The 22,658-nt window shown below is 35.7% G+C and overlaps 2 protein-coding genes across 2 annotated transcripts; one reads left to right on the forward strand and one right to left on the reverse strand.

Annotated features, from left to right (window-relative positions):
• Nucleotides 1-9,681: 9,681 nt before the first annotated feature.
• On the reverse strand, nt 9,682-10,781 carry LOC108997808 (senescence-specific cysteine protease SAG39-like). The gene is made up of 2 exons (XM_018974181.2): nt 10,346-10,781; nt 9,682-10,274 (listed from the first exon to the last, which is right to left on the reverse strand). The coding sequence occupies exons 1-2, from the start codon at nt 10,779-10,781 to the stop codon at nt 9,682-9,684; spliced, it is 1,029 nt and encodes a 342-aa protein (XP_018829726.2).
• A 3,977-nt stretch (nt 10,782-14,758) lies between these two features.
• LOC108997830 lies at nt 14,759-17,495 on the forward strand. The gene is made up of 2 exons (XM_018974215.2): nt 14,759-14,938; nt 16,986-17,495. The coding sequence occupies exons 1-2, from the start codon at nt 14,810-14,812 to the stop codon at nt 17,241-17,243; spliced, it is 387 nt and encodes a 128-aa protein (XP_018829760.1). The 5' UTR covers nt 14,759-14,809; the 3' UTR covers nt 17,244-17,495.
• Nucleotides 17,496-22,658: the final 5,163 nt, after the last annotated feature.

Consider the following 22,658-nt stretch of genomic DNA (forward strand, 5'->3'; position numbering starts at 1 on the left):
CCGACCTTTCTTGGAAGAACATGAGTTATTGACACACTTAAAGGGAGAAGGTAAGTTGTTGACCATAATGCGTGCTAAGCGGGAGGATTCTATTGAGACTTTTGCTTATGTATTCAAATACACACAAGGTATGGAAACTTTTGTGGTTGATGCTTTAGCAAGAAGGTATGTACTTATCTTCATTTTAGATGCAAAATTGTTAAAACTTGAATATGATAAGGAATTGCATGCTAATGATGATGACTTTGCTATTGTATATGGAACATGTGAGAAAGCATCGTTTGGTAAGTTCTATAAACTAGATTGGTACTTGTTTATAAAGAATAGATTTTATGTACCTACTAGTTTTTTATGTAAGTTGCTTGTGTGCGATGGACATGGTGGTTTGTTGGGTAACCATGGTGTAAGGAAGACTTTTGTTGTGTTGCATGAACGTTTATGGAAATATCATTTGCCTTTCAAAGACGTGTTACACGAACGTTTGCGGGAGTATCATTTGTATTTCATTGATTTTGCATATAATTGGAGTGGTCATTCTGGTGAAAATAAGATTTCAGAAATGTTGCATGAACATTTATGGGAGTATCATTTGCCATTCATTGACTTGTTGCATGAACATTTGCAGGAGTATTATTTTCCATTCATTAAGTTTGCATATTGGAGTGGTCATTTTGGTTCGTGGAAGACTTTAGATGTGCTTCATGAATATTTGTGGGAGTATTCTTTGCCATTCATTGAGTTTACATATGATTGGAATGTTCATGCCACTACTAAATTTTCATCAATTGAAATTGTTTATAGACTTAATCAATTTCCTCCTTTAGATTTAAAATCTTCACCAGTTGATGATATGGGTAGCTTGGATGGACTAGTCCAAATTTTTGAACAAATTAATGAAAATGCATATCTAATGGATCTTCCAGGTACGTATCATGTTTCTACTATTTTCAATGGTAACAACCACTTTCCTTTTGATCCAGGTGGAGATTCGAGGTCGAATCCTTTTGAGGAGAGGGGGAATGATGGGAACCAAGATGAGCCTAGTCTTAAAGATCATTTGCAACTTCCAGATGAGCCAAGAAGATCAAAGAGACAATGCAAGGATTGATGCAGTCCACCTGAGATAAGTTTAGCAAGAGGCCAACATTCAAGATGGGGCTTGAAGGATGAGGATCCTGTTTTAATTCATTTGATCAGCTACGGAAGAAGGCAACGACAAGACTTAAAGGCTTTGGGCTCTTGAAGGGTTTCAACTTATTTAATTCATTTAAATAACTTATTTTATTAGTTTAGAATAATTGAGTTTATTATGGGAAGCACTTAAGGGGGCCTATGCAAGGGCATGTTGGGAAAGTATTATTTTATTGAACTAGGGTTAGGGTTACTGTAGCCGAGTACTGTAGCACGGCACTGTAGCCGCGGCACTGTTCATCCAGGGGCACTTTTGGAAGATGGGGGTTTATTTTGGCTAGGGTTTCATTAGGTTTTCCTTTAAATATTCTATGTAGCCTCATTCTAATCAGATTATGAAGTTTATGAAATTTGATGAATTTATTCATTGTGAGTTGAGTTTTACTCCTCTTGTTCTTAATTGAACTTTTGAACTTATCAAAGGTAAATCACAACCTTTGTGGCGTTCCTCCTTTGTAATCTGGGTTCTTGAGACGGGTTCTTCAACGGGTCTAGATTTTAATATAATCTAGGTTCTTGAAACGAGTTCTCATCGGGTCTAGATTCTCCATCCTTGACTTGATTTTGGCTTTCTTGGGAAGTTTTCAAATTGACTGTGGGTTCAAGGGATTTCATTCCCGCGGGTTCATATCATCAGCTTTGCAGAAAATGATACTATCATATGCAAACAACATATGATTGATATTTGGAGCAACCCTACAAATCTTTAGCCCAGAAATCTCCCCTCTCAGCCCAGCTTCTTTTAGATGCATAGTCAAGCCTTTAGTGCAGATAAGAAACATATAAGAGGACAAAGGGTCCCCTTGTCTCAATCCTCTACTTGGAACTATCGGCCTTTTTGGATCACCATTATCAACACAGAAAAAGAAACTGAACTGATACAAACCATAATCATGTTAATAAAATTCTGATTAAAACCCATAACCTCCATCACTGATTTTATAAAACTTCACTCCACTCTATCATAGACCTTACTCATATCTAGGTTCAACGACATAAATCTCTTTTTCCCTCTCTTTTTTTGTTTTAGATAATGGACTAGCTCATAAACTATCAAACCATTATCAGTTATTAAACGACCGAGAACAAATGCACTGATATGAACCCCCAGGAATGGAATCCCTTGAACCCACAGTCAATTTGAAAACTTCCCAAGAAAGCCAAAATCAAGTCTATGGATGGAGAATCTAGACCCGATGAAAACTTGTTTCAAGAACCTAGATTATATTAAAATCTAGACTCATTGAAGAACCCGTCTCAAAAACCCAGATTACAAAGGAGGAACGCCACAAAGGTTGTGATTTACCTTTGATAAGTTCAAAAGTTCAATTAAGAACAAGAGGAGTAAAACTCAACTCACAATGAATAAATTCATCAAATTTCATAAACTTCATAAACCGATTAGAATGAGGCTATATAGAGTATTTAAAGCAAAACCTAATGAAACCCTAGCCAAAATAAACCCCATCTTCCAAAAGTGCCCCTGGATGAACAGTGTCGCGGCTACAGTGCCGCGCTACAGTAACTCGACTACAGTAACCCTAACCCTAGTTCAATAAAATAATAACATTCCCAACATGCCCTTGCATAGGCCCCCTTAACTGCTTCCTATAATAAACTCAATTATTCTAAACTAATAACATAAGTTCTTTAAATGAATTAAATAAGTTGAAACCCTTCAAGAGCTCAAAACCTTTAAGTCTTATTGTTGCCCTCTTCCGTAGCTAATCAAATGAATTAAAACTGGATCTTCATCCTTCAAGCCCCATCTTGAATGTTGGGCTCTTGCTAAAATTGTCCCAAGTGGATTGCATCAATCCTTGCATTGTCTCATTGATCTTCTTGGCCCATCTGGAAGTTGCAAATGATCTTTAAGACTAGACCCATCTTGGTTCCCATCATGCACTTTGACTCTTCCCAATAACACTGGACATAACAGACTTCAATAGGTTTGATAGAACCTTTGTAATCAATTTATATACCATATTACATAGACTAATAGGTCTATAATCACAAACTTTTGAAGGGGACTTCTTTTTTGGGATAAGAGTGATGTATGTGTGATTTAAGGAGGCTGGAAAAGAACCTGTATTTAATGCATCCAAGACTGCTGAAATCACAGGCTCACCCACCGTATTCTAGTAATTTTGGAAAAACACTTGGGACATACCATCTGGGCCCGAGGCTTTTATGGGGTTCATTTGTTGTAGAGTTACCTTCACCTCTTTAGCAGAATAAACCTTCCTCAGCTCCAATGAGCCCATCAGACTTGAAGTTGTGAACATATTTATGAAATAGTCAATGACAAGCATATCCCTTCCTTCTAACTCATGCCACACCCAATTTTCATCTTGGAGTTTTCCTATCTTATTCTTCCTTCGCCTTTGTGAAGCCTTCATGTGAAAGTAATTGGAGTTTTGGTTGCCTTCTTTGAGCCACAAAGCCTCCGATCTTTGTCTCCACATAACCTCATCCCTTTCAAGCCATTTATGTACCTCAGCCCGTGCTATCTCAGATTCCTCTCTATTGTTCCCCAAATGGTCATTTTCATGAAGCCTTAACAGGTTCTATTTTGCTTGTTAAGGGATTTTTTGCACATGACCAAATGAATGTCTATTCCATACAGCCAGGTGATTACCACACGACTATATAAGCTTCATCACCTCATCCATTTTTGTTTGACCTGCACATCTTCCCCATGTATTTTTGATAATTTCCTCTCATGCTGGCTCACCTACCCACATAGCCTCAAACTTAACATTCTCGTCCTTTTGTAACACTCCCTGACCCCTTCCACATCAACCCATATAGGGACATGATTTGAATATGCCACCAATCCGTGAGTAATAGTAGCATTAGGGAATTGGTGCCATCAATCAGAATTTGCCAGACCTCTATCTAGCCTCTCACTGATACACTGAACCCCTTCTTTGCGATTACACCATGTAAAAGAAAACCCATTAAACCCCAAATCCCTCAACCCACACTCTTCCACCACCTCCCGAAAAGCTGTAATTTGCCTCTAGGGGCAAGGTCGCCCACCCCTCTTCTCATAATGGTATAAAACCTCATTCAAATCCCCTAGTATCAACCACGGATCCCCATTATTACGGCTTAGGGATCTAATCAAATCCCATGTTATGTGACGAAAATAACAATCTGAACTGCCATATATTCCTGTTAAAAACCAGCAGCTATTTCTTCCAAAATCACATTTTATCATAGCATCAATATGTGAATTAGAGTAATTGATAATAGACAAATCGATATCCCTTCCCCAAAGTATTGCTAAAAACCCTTTCCTTCCAATAGAACCAATCGGTAAACAATTTAAAAAGCCAAATCTGTACTTACAATTTTTGAACTCCTGTACCATGAGCCTAGTTTCCTGCAAGAAAAGTACCCCAAATGTATTGTTCTTAGACGATAATGCAAGGTAAAAGTCTCAAATGTACAATCCTTATATAAAAATGTGGGTCCCATTAAAAAAAAAAAGTGATTTTTTCACACTTTTCCAATGTGGGTTCTTTTTTTTTTTCTTTTTTTCTTTTATTTTTTTTTTAATAAAAGGCTATTGCGAAACTTTTACATTTGAGGCTTGTATCTAGTATTACTTAACTCTACTAGATCATATTGAAGTCTAAGCTGTTGATCATCCATTGAATCATCCAAGAAAAGTACTTATTACATGAATTCAATATCTCTAGTGAAATAATATCATATTAAAGACATTACGTTACTAAAGAATAAGCTTTACGTTGCCGCCACCCAAATGTTTTGAGGTTGAGAGGTAGCTTGAAGGGTAGCATGAGGCTGAGACGTAGGTAATAGAACTAAATGTTTTGAGGCTGAGATGTAGGTAATAGAACTCAATCTTCATAAAATATTGAGTTTATATCTCTCTTACCCATACTCATTACATTTATTGGTGCTTAGTATTTTGAGTTCATATTTTTATCATATTACTTATTTGATTTATATTTGTGAAGTTTGTTTACCGTTCCCAATTCATTTCCTCTTCACTTAATCATATGGACAACAAGATTGACTAGTTAGAATGTAATCTCTTGTTTGATAATGAATAGTACAAAATCTCAAATAATTGTATATGATAGAATAGTGTTAAGTTATTGAATACTAATAGATGAGTGAAGCAACCTAAAGGAAAATGTAGATTGGCGCCACCCCAACCAGGATGGATCTCTGACATCCTAGAGTTGGGTTGGTCTATAGCCATTTCGGCAGTAGGACCTAAGATGGCGGCATGCCACCTTAAATGGGGGGGTTCGATAGCCATTGTTTAATTTTTAATTTTGAATTTAAGATATTAATTTGTGAAATCTTATTTTAAGTGTGTATAAAGAGTAAATATAAAGAGTAGTGCTAGATTCTTTAAGGATAATCCGGGCCTGAAGGTAAATATAAAGAGTAATGCTAAATAGATACAATCTTAGAATGTGCAAGTCTCGCGCATTACTCTTAAAAAGAAGTGACCTCATTAAGAAATAAATTATGTGGATCCCAAATTTATCCATTTTTTAAAAAAAATAAAAAAAAAAAGTGTGCATGACTCGCACAATGCAAGTATCATTTCTCAAATATAAGATATTTAAAAAATTTTAATTTCTTTTTTTTTTAAATAGAGAAGCTTCTCGATAGGCCACCCGAGAGACTCGAAATGGACGTTGTTTTAACATACTAGGGGTGATACCTGCATGGCCGGGGGAGGGGTCGACTCTTCCCCGCTCCTCGCCCCTGCCCATGCAAGAGGTGGCATTTTCACCCCCACACCCCACCCCTGGGATGCAAGAGCAAGGTCCCCCGCCCTTGTGCCAGGGGGAGAGAGTGGAACCCTCATCCACCCTGCCCCTCACCCACTCCAATAGTGTCTATGGCCTATTAGGCTAAAAAATTATTCTATCTTGCCAGCAATTCAAGAGTCTCACATTGCTTAAGCGAGACACTTGTATTGTCTTGGCCTTCTATATAAATGTCATACATACTACACTACATCTTACACAAAATATTAAGTAAAAACTATACTTAATACATATTATTATATTTATATATAGTAAAACTACTAATATATATTTATAAATATGTATAAGTATATATTTATTTATGTTTATATAAAATATTTTAATGTATAAGGGGCGGGGGGTGGGGTGGAGCCGCTATGGCCAGCCCGCCCATGCCCCCCACAAGGATTCCTCCTTGTAGGGCAGGGGCCCCTCTCCCTCATGGGGGGACGAGGTTGCACGCCCCACCATGCGAGGGCGCGGTAGAGGGATGTGAGCCCCCACTTTTAGCGATGAAACTTTTAGCCATACCTATGCCTGCCGTGTCATTAATGTTTAGCTGCCTCTTGACAGAATCATTAATATCTCAATTACATCTAAAGAATCTTGTCTTTCTTGGACTTAGGTCATGGTTGTGTACATTCTTAACAATACTTATGTGCAACATCTTACCAACCAAGATTGCATTAATCTTCACCTTACAATCAGTCTTCATTGTTGGGTGTGGTTTAGCGAGGTTGGTAGTACGATTCCTTGCCACCACGAGCACAGTCAAGTATTACATATCTAACACTCCCATCATGATCTATTTTATCTCATTGTCTCATTATGCAAATCTCATATTTCTTATAATACTCAATGAGTTCCTGCTCAGTTTTAAAAAACATCCCAGTCATTGGCTCTGAAACATCCTCGTCATCATTCTTTGGTGTTGACTCTAACACCTCCTTATCAGCATTAGAGCCCAGCGCTAGCTTTAAAACCTCCTCATCACCATTCCCTGGCGTTGGCTCTAATATCTCCTCATTAGCATTCCTCAGCGTGGCTCTAATACCTACTCATCTACATGTTTCTCTCACACATTTCGGGTATTCGGATAAGTACTACTTTAAGAAGAAAACAACGATCCTCTAGTAGATGAGGTGGGTGCAGCCACCTCGTTCATTTGATTACTCTTGCTATTTCTTTCCATCTTGTTCATAACAAAAAGATTTGTGGGTTCTAGTTCTTTCACACACAGTCTTTTTGTAATAATAAAGAGGAGAAAAATTACTGTGAGATTTCATGGCCATAGAAAGAATGTTGGACTAAAGAGACAAGTAGGTATTGAAAACAAAATTTACAAAATATCTATATAATTTCATATGCGCAAGTATTGAAATTAGATCGTACATCATGTCATGGGAATAAAACACATGGATTCACGCTTCACCCTACCACTTTTGTGTCTGTATTATACACCAATGACCATATACATTTACCGTGCCTTATCCTATATATATAAATATGCCGAACCAAGCAAAATGCAAAAAGAAAAAAAAAAAACAGAAAAGCGAAGGTTCACCACAATTGGATTCAAGCTTCACCAAACCACTTTTGTGTCTGTATGAAATCACAATATCCATATAAATTTTACCGAATAATATTCATTATATCCTATATATATATATATATATATATATATATATATAAATCTATTGAACCAAAAGAAATGTAAAAAAGATTAACAAAACAAAAAGAAAAAATGAAGGTTCACCTCACTTGGATTCACTTCACCCAACCACTTTTGTGTCTGTATAAAATCACAATGCCCATATAAATTTACCAAAGAATGTTCCTTATGTCCTATCTATATATATATATATATATATATATATTTATCTGCCAAATAAAAGAAATGAAAAAAAAAATTAACAAAAGAATGAAGGTTTAAAGGTTTTATGTGGTTGGCGACCGACGGTGGTGGTGGAAAAGATCACATCGACTCTAGTAGACAAAGCTCAAATCGAATAGAGTCGAGAAGAAATACGAAACTTGTTGCTTGCAGAGTGATACAAGAGGAAGCCGGTGGTGGAGGAGGCCGACGGTGGTGGAGGTGGCCGACTATGGTGGAGGACAGAGATTGAAGATTGGCTGACGGTGCTGGACAAGAGACATTGGAGAGAGTTCTGTCGAAGAGAAGGAGAGAGATGAACTGAAGAGAATCGCTAGAGAAAGGGATAATGGACTCAAGGGCATTTATGTCATTTAACCAAAATTGTAGGAAAAATTACAAAAAGATCCATTTTGTTCACATGCAGGCGCCTAAAGAGGACTATACGAAGACGTTCTCTAAACCAAATATGAAAGAGAGTTTTGAATTTCCAAGAATCTTTTAAGATTCGGTTATGCTCTTGGATATCTAATTATCAAATATCACATCTTTAGAATGTAAGTGTCCAAGAAAATATTAGATCCTCCAAACAAAATGCCCCAACCCCCTTTTCCAAGCTTCCTCTCTCGACTCTATCTTGTTGGTTCATTCCTCCTAATCAATGGTGTAGTAACTAGTAGATAGGGCATTGCCTCGCAAAAGATAATCTTCCCACACAGAGAGATAGAGGAGCAGGAGGAGGAGGAGAAGAATAATAATAATTTAAATGAAATGAGATGGTTTTGATGCCAATAAATCTCAAACAACGATATGCTACCTCTTCTTGTTCTGGTTCAATTTTGTTGGCTTACACTTCCTACTTGATGGTGAGCCCTATCATCTTTAGCATTTTCTTTCAAATCACTTGTTTATTTTATAAATTGTAAAAGAATAGAGAATCAGCTCTCAATTGTAATTTGAAATCTATGAGGATGAGACTGCAGGACAGGACAAGACCCCGGAAGGTAAGGCAGAAGCCTAAACAAATTATGCTATGATTAGTTTTATGCATTAAGGTTTAAATAAATTATTTTGATAAGCACATGAGACTTCTGTATTTTTTTTAAGTGTTTCCGCAGACTCTATTTTGGATTTTAAGTATTTATTAAGTTTGTTTTATTTATAAAAATCTTTCGCATCTGGCACATTGTTAAAAAGAACAGTTTTTAAGTTCAAGTTAGTTGTACCATACTGGCTCCCTAAAAATTCTAAAATGTCTTTTTGGGAAGCGGGCTGTTACAGATAATAATAATAATAAAAAAAGATAATGCAAGAGCAAAATGGTATTTTCATAATTTGTCAAATCAACTGTCTATAATACTAACTAATAAACTGGAGAGATTAAACTCTTACCCATGATCTAGTTGTGAAAGGGAGTTAAATTCTTGTCCATGATACAGCTATGAGAGGGAAGAGGAAGATAGATTTAAATTCTTATGAATCGAGTCATGAGAGGAAGTTAAACACTTAATTAATAAGGTTTGGTTCTTCCAAGCTTTGGTTTTTCGATTTTTTTAATCCCCATATATGTTTTTTTTGTGATATGGTATTCCTCCACCACGAATAAACTGGGTAGAACAATAAAATCTAGAGATACATTCTGAAAGTAACAAAAGTAACAAAAGATGTTGTCCACAATAATATAGTATGGCAAATTTTTATAGATGTGTAACTATAAGCAAACCAGAGAATACATACATATATAGACTCTGAACAGTACAAATTGAGAGGATTTAAAATGAGCAGCGCATTGTATTTGTATGTGATTAGTTTCTAAACTTATGCGGTTGGATAAGAGGCTTGCATTGCTATACCACATAGGCCTTCCTTTGCATCAATATCTCTTTGCATCCTTATGTACCCTTGTTCACCCCATTCTGTACCCCATGAGTTCTTCACTAGCCAATACTTGGTCCCGTCATTGGTGATCCCGTAACCAACAGCGGTAACACCATGGTCTAGGCTAGTGCCACACTCTCCTGTAAAAATACCACTTGAATAGAATTGGAAATCAGAACCTTCAGCATCTATGGCAACAGAAACTGGTTGATTAGCTACAGCTTTAAGAAGTGCTTTTTCGCTATTTGCTGGCACATCTTCATAGCCATTTATCTTGGCTGCATGGTTGGATTCTTCCTTTGTGTTGCAGGTTCCATCAACACCCTTGTAAGGATAGTTGGCTTCTGTAGTGAGGCCTTGATTATGTTGGATGAATTGGAATGCATTATCCATCAAACCGCCACCACACCCTTGGTCAATTCCTTTAATGTCACAGTCTACCAACTCTTGCTCAGACAAAGAGATTAATTTACCAGTTGATAGCTTGGTAATTCCTTCCATGGCTGCCACTGCTGAAAATGCCCAGCAACATCCTACATTTCATCACAAGAAAGAGTTAACAATCTTACAATGAGTATAGATCATTTCTAAACTAGGCACTTACCACATTGGCCTTGGTCTTTGATGGGTGTTACTGCTCCTTTCTTTCTCCAGTCCATTACAGAAGGCAACACAGTTACATTTTCATATTTGAAAGAAGAAGCTTGTGTCGAGCATTCATGCCCCATGAATCTATTTCGCGTGGCTACGAACTCTTCATTTGTAAGATCTGCAAATTGGTTGATTCCTAACTTGTATGGCTTGTTTGCTGCACCATTAAATGATTCTATGTATGCCGCATTTTCTTTGAATATTTTGAAACGCTTCTCTTTCTCGTAAGTGTCCTCATATATACGCCCATAACGAGCCATCCACTGCTCATGCTTCTCATGCATTGCTATATCCTGGAGGGTGCGAGCGTCAGCTTGAGAAGCCAAAGCTCCCAAAGTGAGGATCAAAGCCAAACAAATGATTTGCCACTGGTTAGTGATGAGCCCCATGATTTGTATTGTTGCAGCTGGGATTTGATGAATTGAATGAGTTATCGGCATACCTACTCAAGAGGTTTATATAGAGATAATAATCCTCCTTGAATTGCATACTAATCTATCGTAACACTAGAGGAGGACTTGCTCATCATCGTGCTCGAGAGAATTTCTTGATTTAGATCTATAAAACTATCTAATTTGTTTATTTTCATTTGCCATTTTGGAGTTTCTTGTTACACGTACACTCGTCTCTTTATGATTATATTGATCTATATTTATCTGGGTCAAATCATAAATTAAGGGATATCATGTGCTTGGGGCTTTCCCCTGTCAAATCAATCCAAAATGGTCTCACCGCAACGTTTCATTTGTATATGAAAGAAAAGTTGGAACACAAGTAGACACAACGACGTTGGATAAACGATGTATATATGACAATTATTTAATACACTAAAACACTTGGAGCTGATTTATCTATTGTCGTATCATGTCAACATCATTCTAAACGCTTTGAACTTCCACCTTAATTACCATGAGCAGCATATTGGAGCCTCAAAACTAATATTCCATCTAAACTGTATAACTTCTATAATAACTGGTCGATATTCAGAATTTGGTAGCATATTCCTAACATATTGGCTTCAAACACCCAAATTTATTTTGCAAGGTTTGACAAAAAAATCAAGACATCCTTAAACTAAAATAATGTGATGGTTTTGAAAGCATGACATATAAACTTTCTTAAAACTTCAAATGCAAATGCTATGTTTTGTTGTGGAACCAAACTCAACTCATCTCAAACTAACTATTTTTTTAACTTCCCATAAAAAGTTAAACGTATATCAACCTACTTTATACATTTCATCGTAAAAAGTTAAATTCATCTCAACTTAAAAAAGTTAAACTCATCCCAATGGGACTCACAAAATATATATTACTATTCACAACTCAACTCAAATCATCTCAATTCAATTTATCTCAACATCCAAATCTATATAGCACGATTTAGGAAGATGGTTTAATTTTGGGAATAAAAGCTTCTTTATATTTTCGGACGTATTGTTTAATTTTGGGGACAAAAGATGGTTTAATTGTCTCCCGTTAAAACTATATATGGGGATGCATTGTTGATTTTTCTCTTTATTATAGAAAATATTTCGGACAGATAACTATATGGGATCTCAATCTTTTTCACAAAGACATCCAAAATGTTTTGGGGTTGAGAGGTAGCTTAATTGAGGGATAGCTTGAGGCTGAGACGTAGGTAATGGAACTGAATCTTCATAAAATTATATTGAGTTTATATCTCTCTTACCCATACTCATTACATTTATTGGTGCTTAGTATTTTGTGTTCATATTTTTATCATATTACTTATTTGATTTATATTTGTGAAGTTTGTTTAACGAACCCAATTCATTTCCTCTTGACTTAATCATATGGACAACAAGATTGACTAGTTTGAATGAAATCTCCTGTTTGATAATGAAATGGTACAAAATCTCAAATAAAATTGTATATGATAGACAATTTCCATACGGTAAAGAACATAAAAAGAAGAAAACCTTACTTTTCTTGTTCAGCATTGAAACCTAAGTGCTGATTGCTGTAACATATATGTGAGGATGTCACAGCCCAAGGAAGAAACTGAGATTTGGGAGAGAAGGACATAGGCCATAGGCCAACATTTAGTTTTCTATTATGTTATTAGTTGCTTTTATTTTACTTTGAATTATAACAGATATTTGGCCTTAGCCAGTGACATTTGAACCATTTTCTTACTGTCTAGGTAAGCCCAGTTTGGGGATATCAATATGTAAGGAGCATTCCCTGCTCAGAAGGGATCTATCGAAATACACTAGAAACTTCAGCTTTCGTATTCATTCATTCATTCTTCTTCTTCTTTGTTGGAGGTTCCTTCGCAGTGAAGAGTGTTAATAATTGGTATTAGAATAAGAATCACATCACGATTTTAAGTCATAGAAGGGGCGACTTATAGATTTGATTAAAATGTCTTGATATTATATATGGACACAATGTTAAGCTATTGAATACTAATAGATGAGTGAAACTGTCAAAAGAGAAATCTAGGTTGGCATCCAACCGGGATGGATCTCCGACATCCTAGAATTGGGTTGGTCTGTAGCCACTTTGGCAGCAGGACCAAAGATGGCGTCATGCCACCTCAAATGGGGTGGTTCAATTGCCTTTTTCTAATTTTTAACTTTGAATTTAAGATATTAACGTGTGAAATTTAGTTTAAGTGTGTATATATTACTATTAAGTAGGGGTGTAATCGGTATTCAATTCGGTTTTGAATATATTTTATAACTGAATCATTATATACCAGTTTTGAAATTTGAAGAATCAATATCGTACCGATTATACTCCTAAATCAATACTTTTGATTTTATAAGTTCTGGTCCAATTTTTCCGGTATATTTATATAGTATATATATTATAGTATATAATAATATAGTGATATATTATAGTATATTATAATATATAGTAATGTAGCATGAGTATAACTACTAATATAATAGACTATAGTGATAATATATAGTTATTTATACAAAATTTTAAAATTTAATATTATATTAATTAATAATTTATCATATAATACAAAATTATATATAATATAAAAAAAATTATACAATATAAAAAATTAGAAAATATATATATGAACCGATCTGATCTGGTGTTAGAAAAAAGAAAATCAGAACCGGTTTAATTTTGACCGGTTTCAAAAAAATGGAACCAGTATCAAACTAGACCGAACCCTGTACCGAACCAAACCCACCGGTTCAGTTCGGTTTACCATTTCACCGGTTTTTTTTCACCCCTACTATTAAGTAGAAAACTAGCACATAACTTTAAGGATAATCTTGGTCTGAATGTAAATATAAAGAGTAATGCTAAATACAGTCTTAGAGTGTGCAAATCTCATGTATTACTCTTAAAAAGAAGTGTGGTTCATCATTAAAAAACATATATATATGTGAATCTCAAATTTATCCACTTCTTTTTAAAAAAATGTGTGGGACTTGCACACTACAAGTATCATTTTTCAAATATAAAATATTTAAAAAATATTAATTTTTTTTTTTTTTTAAATAGAGAAGCTTCACTTCACAGATATAACAGGCCATTCGGAATGGACATTGTTTTAACATACTAGGGGTGATATTCGCATGAGTGGGGTGGAATCGACTCTTCCCAGCATCCCTCCTATGCCCGTGTGGAGGTAGGGTGGGGGGGTGTTTCACTCAGTGTTTTAAATTTCGTACCGTACCGGCCGGTACGGTCAAAATTTTTCATTACGGCCGTCCGGCCGGTACAGGTACTATATCTGTTCCGTACCGGACTAAATTTCGGCCTGTACCGGCCGGTACCGGCCTATATTTCGGCCGGTACCGGCCGATATTTCGGCCTGTGTGTTTTTTTTTTTTTTTCATTTTTTCATTTTTTCAAACTACAAACTTATTTTTTAACCCCTAATTCAGATTAGAATATTTATAATTTTTATATATATGTATTTATATATAATTTATTTATATATAGACTATTATTTTGGAATATAATTTATATATATTTATATATATAATTTATTTATATATCGACTATCACAAAATATTATCCCGAAACGCTATCCCGAAACGGTACCGGTATCGAAATATTTCGTTCTAGTGCCTTGACCAGTACGACGTCCGGTACGGTATTCAAAACATTGGTTTCACCCCCACACCCCACCCCCGGGATGCGCGGGATGGAATCCTCATCCCCCTCCCCTCGTGGACCCATTCCAATAGTATCTATGGCCTATTAGATTCAAAAATTATTTTTGGGTTTAAAAGTAATGAAAATACTTTGGTTTACTCAAATTATAAATTTAAATTTATAAATATCATCATAATTTAAAAATTAATAATATAATTTTTAAATTTTTTACTACATATTTTATATAAGTTATAGTGTAATAAGTGTGACGGACGGAAGCGAGATAGCGGGTGCGGTCCCCGCTGCCCACTCCTTAACGTACCATGGCCGAGGCCCATTTTATCATGTCTTGTCTATCCGAAACTCCTCGATTCGAAGTGATTGGTTTCGCTTTGCTGTTTGCTTGGCGAGAAAGGGAAGAGAGAAAAACGAAACAACTCTTTGATATACGGGTAGGCTAGTTCTCCTTCACTGTCCCAGTTCTGTCATCCTATTAGCTCATTTTGATTCGAGAGCTCTGTCGTTGTATTTGTTTCCATTGTTCTATTTGATTCTTCATTTTTTCTCCTTGGTTTTCTCCGCTAGGAAGCGGTTTTTCTGGATTTGTGATCCATATTTCGCTTGGGCGTTTGGGGACTGGAATATTGAGTTTATTGCTGAACTATTGTAGTCTTTTATTTCCTAATCGAACTATTGTAGTCTAACTTGTCTGATTAATCGTAGAGTTTGAACACCGACTCCAGTTCTTGTTTCTGATAATGGCGATTCTATTAATCCCACTTTTCTGATTGGCTGCTAAGAATTGGTAGGAAGCAAGAAGCTATTAAGCGTAATCTTTACAAAAACAGAAAAAAAGTATTCGTTTAACTTAGTGCCCGTGGATTTGGGTTAATGATGAACCGGGGTTGGTTGAGAATCAGAAGTTTTTTCTGACATTTATTGCTCGAATTTGCATGACGTGCTCTGTTTCTTTGATTTATCAAACTAGGGCTGATACATAGGAATTTTACATGGTGTGTTCTGAGTTATCTCATTTCCATTCTTTCTTTTTCTTTTCTTTTTTCAATTTGGATGGAATGGGATTCACTTTTCATGAGAGACTAGTTGACGGATGTGAATCATATCTCCTGCAACTAATTAAATACTGGTGGTTAGGGCTCAATTTGTTTTAGTTCAGTTCAATGGAATTCTGGCAATTTCAATGCTAACTCCATGGAAATGTGAATTTTTGCTTGAAAATTTGTTTCACAGTGTATTTCTTGGTCATTGTAACCTTTTTTGTATTTGCCTCATGTTGCAAACGGATTGCCATTATGCGAATCCGTTCTGTATTTCTGTTCATCCTTCTCTCATGTTTTCTTTTTACATGCCACGCATGAGTTCCATTTTATCATCACTGTAATCCCACCACATATGATAACAGAAATCTTACCCCTCACCCGATTCTGCTCTGCTCCACACCTCCCCTCCTCCCACCTCTCGCAGCGACCTCCTCCCCACTAGTTTGCACCCCCCCCACCTGATGCTCCCTGACCCTCCCCTAACCCTCCTCCCCCTTCTTCTTCTCTCATCTTCTCCCCCCCTCTCTGAAACATTTCAGAGGAAAAAAAAATTCTAAAAACTTGCTCAAAAGTATAAATAAATCCCTTGTAAAGTAGACATACTGTCCACGTAACAAAGAATTTCAGTTCCAGAGATTCATGAACAAGACCCAAATTGGTATGACCAAATGAATTCGTTCTAGATTCAAAAATTGAAAATCGTGAATGGAATAAAACGAAGCAAACCCATCTCTGGTCTGGAGCCACACGAAGAGGGAGGGTGTTTTGCCTATTATGATTCTATGTGGTGAAGTCTAAGGAGCTTATTGTATTTTTTCCTACATGTCGATGTCTGAATGGAGGGCGCTCTTCCCCTATTAGAAGCCCAACCGTTCTGAAGTGTTTCGCTTAAATGATTTACTTAAATCTCTTGGAAGTGAAGCTCTGATGCAATCTTCTGCTTCTGCAGCTTCTATTTGTAAGCCTTACTCATGATTTGATATCTTTGGGTGCCAATGAGTTGTTCATTATAATGAATGTTGGCCAGCAGCATCTGTGAACGTCAAAGTATTGTGCTCTGAGCATTTTTTTTTCCTGTCAAGTGCTTAGCTTTGTCAAAAATGCCTTTCTGTCAAAATGCATTATCTTTCTCTGGTTTCTTCATATGTTTCAACCAAAATTTTTAGATGTAACTCTAGGAATCTTGTCAAGGTGGGACTTTTAATAAGAGAATCAATTTATCAATACGAGTTCCGCATTTATGCAATGGTGTCGAACTATATTGTGGATTGTTGCAATGATATGCAATTGGGCGGTTCCCTCGCTATCATTAACGGCCGTTAACATGAATAGTTTGCTATGCCTTTCGTGTTTTTTAATAGAATCTTTGGAAAGCATTATTTTGTTTGCTCATGGAATGTGCCTCTTGTTGATTGGTTTATTTATTTGTTTTTTAAAGCTGGAAGTCGGCATGGGAAATCGACCCGTGAAGCAACAAAAAAGGGAAGAGGTACTATTGAAGATTGTGCCTCCACTGGATCCTGCATATGCCCGGTGGCTTGCTCGGGACATTGAGCGGATTCATGGCTATATTCCAAGAAATCCGCGTGCTGTGAAGGCTGTGAAGCCACCAGAACATTATATCGAGTACATGCGCTTGCATGGATGGTTGGACGTGGATTTGGATGATCCCGATCTTGCCCATTTGTTCAAGTAATTAATCATGTACTCATCCGAAAAAATCCGAGTTCAAATGTAGCTTAATATAAAGTACTAGTTGGTTGGAAAGTTGGGAAGGAGATAGGCCTTTAGCTTGTAGAAGTCGGCCAGTTGTAGTTTTGTTTGCTCTATGTGCATTATTACAAGAAGGTGTTCTGCATTCTGATAAAGCTACCGAACAGCATCTTATACATCTTGTTTGTAAGAAGATACTTTTCATAATTGAAGTCTATCCTTACCAAGAGCCAAAGCTGTTGCGTTTTGACCAAATTAATACAATCAACAAAATGTAGAATCAAAGCATCGTGCTTTGCACGCTGTAGTTGAAAAGGAAAGGCTGAGATGAGCAAATTATAGTCTTTTCGTGTCATTTTCATAAAGTTATTTTTCGAGGACCAGATGTTAGGTTTGACTCTCCTAATCTCATTCGTTATCACCTTCACATGCAAGATTAGATGTAGAGGTGGCAATATGAGACACGATCCATAAATTCAACATGAATATGACACAAAATTAGTGGGTTTTAGATTGATGTCAACGGGATCGGATTAAAACAGGTTAATCAGTTAAAATACGATTTATAAGCGAGTTAATAACGGGTCAATCTGCTTAATACAAAATCAACCCGTTTTGAAATGTTTAAAATTTTATTATAGTTAAGTTGTACAGTTATCCAAATATCCATGTATTGTATTACTACATTCTACCAATTAAATCAACAAATTGGTTAATGATTAATAATGAAATAATTTGATAATCAATCAAATACATAAAGTAAATAAAGTGTGTGTTGATGTTGTATTTCGCACGCCCTTGGGCTAGGCCCGGGCAACTCGGGACTTCAGAGATAAGCCTTAATCGATGTTGTGTGTGAGCCCCTGGCAATGAACCGGTGAGGCTGCACTGTGTCGATTAGTACATCCTAGGCGATGAACAGTATTTAAATGCAGAAAATAAAAAGATGAACACAGATTTTACGTGGCTCGGCACTAGGCCTACGTCCACGGGAGTTTGGGGAGGGGAGATTCCATTATATTAAACTTGTTTACAGTCTCTCGTAGTCTCTCATTTCTCTCTGTATAATGGAAGCTGTAGAACTATTTACTGGAGAAGAAGTTCTCTCTGGAGCTCTCTAGATGAAGAAGAAGTTCTCCCAATCGGAAGAAGTTGAAAGATTAGAAGAATGTGACGAGTGTAAAATATCTCAACGTCCAAAAGTAAAGAAGACCCCCGAATTCGTAGGTTTCCCTTCCATTTTATCTTCTACCCCTCGCTTACTTTTTGTCACTTCCGTGCTTTTCTCTCCTAACACTTTACACCATAGTTTATGTCACTTCTCATCTATTCCTATGCTGACATTGTTTTTTCATGCCTCCTGACACCCCTGCCTTAGTTCCTTCTTGTCCCCTCTCCTTCTCTCATACTTTATTTTCAAGTGAGTCCTCAATGGCTGAGCCTAAGACATTCTATGGGCTGGGGAAAAACCCTCATACAGTGTGTTACACCAAATTTGGTTACAAAGGGAATCCCTTTGAAAACTCCTCAAAGATAAAACCTTACGAGACAGCCAAACCCAGAAAAATCAATTTTATTATTTGAAAATCAATTACAAGTAATTCTCAATTACAAAACTTTTACTAATTGACTCTCTTACTTGACCTGACAAACAACCCGCTTGTCTCTATAGCAGTAGCAGTCAGAATCTCTGGCGATTTTCAAACTATTGACTTCTCTCCTAGAACTCCAGTGGCTGAACTCGATCAATCAAGCTCCAACATGGAGTAAGCACGCACTCAATGAGAGAAAGAGGAAAAAGAACTAGAAAATTCTCAAGGGAATTTTCTTACACTCGAGCACTTGGATCATGCTCCAATTTCTCCAAGTTATGGAAAAAATGACCAAAAAGATAATCATCCAATCGAAATCTCCATCATAAATATTATGATCAGTATTTGATCTGCAGTAAGACTCTACTGATGGATTGAGTCTATTAGAAATTTGAGGTACAATAAGACTCTTCTGACGAAAGGACTTTGCTGGGAACAACTCTGCTGACGAGTCTGTTGACACCTGGTGCTAAGTGTTCTCAGTAGATATAGATTTCTTCAACTAGATAATTCCTGACTTTTCGAACTTCAACTATACACACTCTTGATTTATCCAAACCATTATCTAATAATTTCTTGACATAATTCAAATGTTTATAAATAAAGATAAAATAAGTTACATTCATCCAACAAACTTAACAACAAATCTTTATCAATCTAGTCACTTAGTCCTATCCAAACTTATCAACTCAGTCACGTAATTCTAGCCAAACTTTTGCTTCTACACGTTGTAATATTTGTATTTTTCAATATGCTTATGCTTTTATTATTTTTATTGTTGAGACTGTATTTTAGACCTATACTCATATAATTTATTATTGTATGGTTTGTAATATTGGTTTTATTATATGTTTAAATTTGAAAAATATTGATATATATTTTTTAAGATATCGTGGTTATTAATAAATATAAATTTTAACTTTTATATGAAATTATGTTAATCAAGTCTAATGAATTATGCATTTTAGCTCAATCCATTTACATGAGACAAACGGGCTTAAATGAGTTGTATCATATTAACATATTTCTAATTAATTATTAAATGAGTCAAAATGGATGATACGACACGACCCGTTATCTAAATGAGTTGGTTTAGGATTTGGAAGTTTGATATGTTTAACTTAATGGATTGGGTTTAAATTGACCTATATGGTCGAATGATCATGACTTGACACAACATGAACATAACTCGAAAATTGTCGAATGATCATGACTTGACACAACAGGAACATAACCCGAAAATATGATCCCCGCCCCCTCCCCCCCCTAATTAGAAGGCTGCATGAAGTCTCCAATCCAAGGGAGTGCTTCCATGTCGAGGTGCTCAAAACAAAGTCTGGCCCAATGTGAATAATATATTTTTTTTAATTAAGATCTTTTTATCTTAAAACAAAAAACTAAGGTTGCTGGGTACCCACATCCGGCCTTCCTGAAACCCATGCCCAAGCCCTACCACCTGTAACAGGTGGATAGTCTATTTCGGGACCCTATTTCAGATTTCATCTCTATATTGTCATGTAAATTTGTGATTTTAATTTATGTCTTCGATACTTTCATATTTCATCCCTAAATTTTTAGGTAAATTTGTGTGATTTTAATTTATGTCTTTAATACTTTGCATTTTGTCAAATGTTTAATACTTTGATAATTGAAGTGGATACTAATTACTGTTCTTGTGTATGATTATAATATTATGTACTAGCATTGAGTCCCCTATACCTACCTTTACTCGAATGTCTATGGGTCCACCAAAACAAAAAGATGCATTCATAATGTGGGACCACTTTAGAAAATTAGAGGATAGTGACCCCAATGACCAACGAGTCTAAAGCTGTAATCGGTCTGATTCGGTCTGATTTTAGACATATTTTAAAACTGAACCGGTATATACCGATTTTGAGATTCAAAAAATTGATATCGCACCGGTTAAACCCTTAAACTGATAGTTTCGATTTTACCGATTCCGGTCCGATCTTTTCGGTATATTATATATATAGTGTATATATATTATAGTATATAATAATATAGTGATAATATGATAATATATAGTTATTTATGTAGGATTTTAAAATTTACCATTATATATATTAGTAGTTTTACCATATAATACAAAATTATTTTATATATAATTATATATTATATATAAATATATATATATAATATAAAGAATCATATAAAAAATATTTTATACAATATAAAAAATTAAAAAATATATATTTATATATATATATATATGAACTGGTCCGGTCCGGTGTTAGAAAATGGAAAATTGGAATCGAACTGATTTCGATCGATTTTGAGAAAAATGGAATCTGATTTCAAACTAAATCCGGTACCAGACCAAACCTACCAAACCGATCCGGTCCAATTTATCGGTTCGCCAGTTTTTTTTCACCCCTAATTATGGACCATAGGCGAAATGCAACTATTGTGGTGTTTCTATGGTTGCCACAATAAAAGATATGGCACTTCTCAAATAAAAAGCCGTGTACAAGAACAATGTAAGAAGAATCCTATAAGATGCGTCGTACTTGAGAAAAATCAAAGTAGATAAGAGATTAGACTTAAAAAGACAGTAGATGGGAGTAGTAGGGGTAATACATTGAAGGGGTTAGAGAAGTTTGACCCAGATAGGTGTGGAAGGTTTTTAGTTTGTATTATCATAATTAACAAGCAACCATTTAGATTTGTGAATGGTGAAGAGTTGCAAATCTACTCTAAGGACTTGGAGCCTTGGTTTAATATTTCTTCGCCACACAATGGTGAAATATGTTCTTAAAATATATGGGCTTTGAGAATGATTTGTTGAAGAATTTATCAAACATTTAAAGAGTTTGCCTCATCACTAATACATGGATACCGGTACAAATTTGAACTATATGTGTCTTATTGCACATTTTCTAGATAGTGATTGAAAGTTGAACAAGAAAGTTCTTAAGTTTTGTTTGACTCTTAAATTTTGTTTGACTACCAATCACAAAGGTGATAGAATTGGGAAGGCAGTGAAATCCGGAATAAGGGGGTGGGGTTTGGAGTAACTTTTATCAATTTCATTGAATAATGCATCGTCTATTGATACCGCACTTTACTACTTAAAAAATAAGGTCAAAGAGGAAAATATGTTCATCTTGAGTGGTGAGTTTTTACATGTGCAATATTGTGCACATGTCCTTAATCTTATTGTGACCAGTGATTTGAAAGATGTTCAGGAATTTGTTCAAAAGTAAGAAATGCAGTGAGGCTTGTGAGGCCTTCACTGTGAGACTTGAGAAATTCAAGACTTTTGTTTATGTTGTATCTAAAAAGATGTGCCTTGATATTCTTACAAAATGGAATTCAACTTTTTTTTATGTTATAAGCGTCCAAAAAATATAGAAAATGCCTTTGATGTCATGGGAGAGGAAGATATGCAATATGTCCATATCTTTGAGGAACAAGAGAGTGGGAGATCGGTGCATCCCAAAGATGCGAATGGAAAAATGTCCAAGCTTTTGTTGAATTTTTAGGCTCTTTTATGATGTCACATGCACCATATTAGCTCTTTGTATGTGACATGAAATGAAGATTATCAACAAGCTTGTCAAGTAAAGGAGCAATTTGATAAAAATGTGTGACAATATTGAACTTACTTTACGTATTATGGCATTAAATATGAGACTTAAGTACAATAAATATTTGGAAGATTTTAGTAAGATCAATGTTTTGCTATAAGTTGTTATTCTTGACTCGCACTACAAAATTGTTGGAATGATGTATGGGTCAGAAAACATCATTGGAAAGGGCGGATTAATGTCTGTTAGACACTC

The sequence above is a fragment of the Juglans regia genome, chromosome 5, assembly GCF_001411555.2.
Source record: "Juglans regia cultivar Chandler chromosome 5, Walnut 2.0, whole genome shotgun sequence".
Lineage (NCBI taxonomy): Eukaryota > Viridiplantae > Streptophyta > Magnoliopsida > Fagales > Juglandaceae > Juglans > Juglans regia.

Bases quoted from the DNA above. Each gene is read 5' to 3' on its own strand.
- LOC108997808 (XM_018974181.2), bottom strand. From the start codon at position 10,781: ATGGGGCTCATCACTAACCAGTGGCAAATCATTTGTTTGGCTTTGATC. The intron at 10,275-10,345 runs GTAAGTGCCTAG...GATGAAATGTAG, and splicing joins CAAAGACCAAGGCCAATGTG to GATGTTGCTGGGCATTTTCA.
- LOC108997830 (XM_018974215.2), top strand. From the start codon at position 14,810: ATGGCCGAGGCCCATTTTATCATGTCTTGTCTATCCGAAACTCCTCGA. The intron at 14,939-16,985 runs GTAGGCTAGTTC...TGTTTTTTAAAG, and splicing joins AACAACTCTTTGATATACGG to CTGGAAGTCGGCATGGGAAA.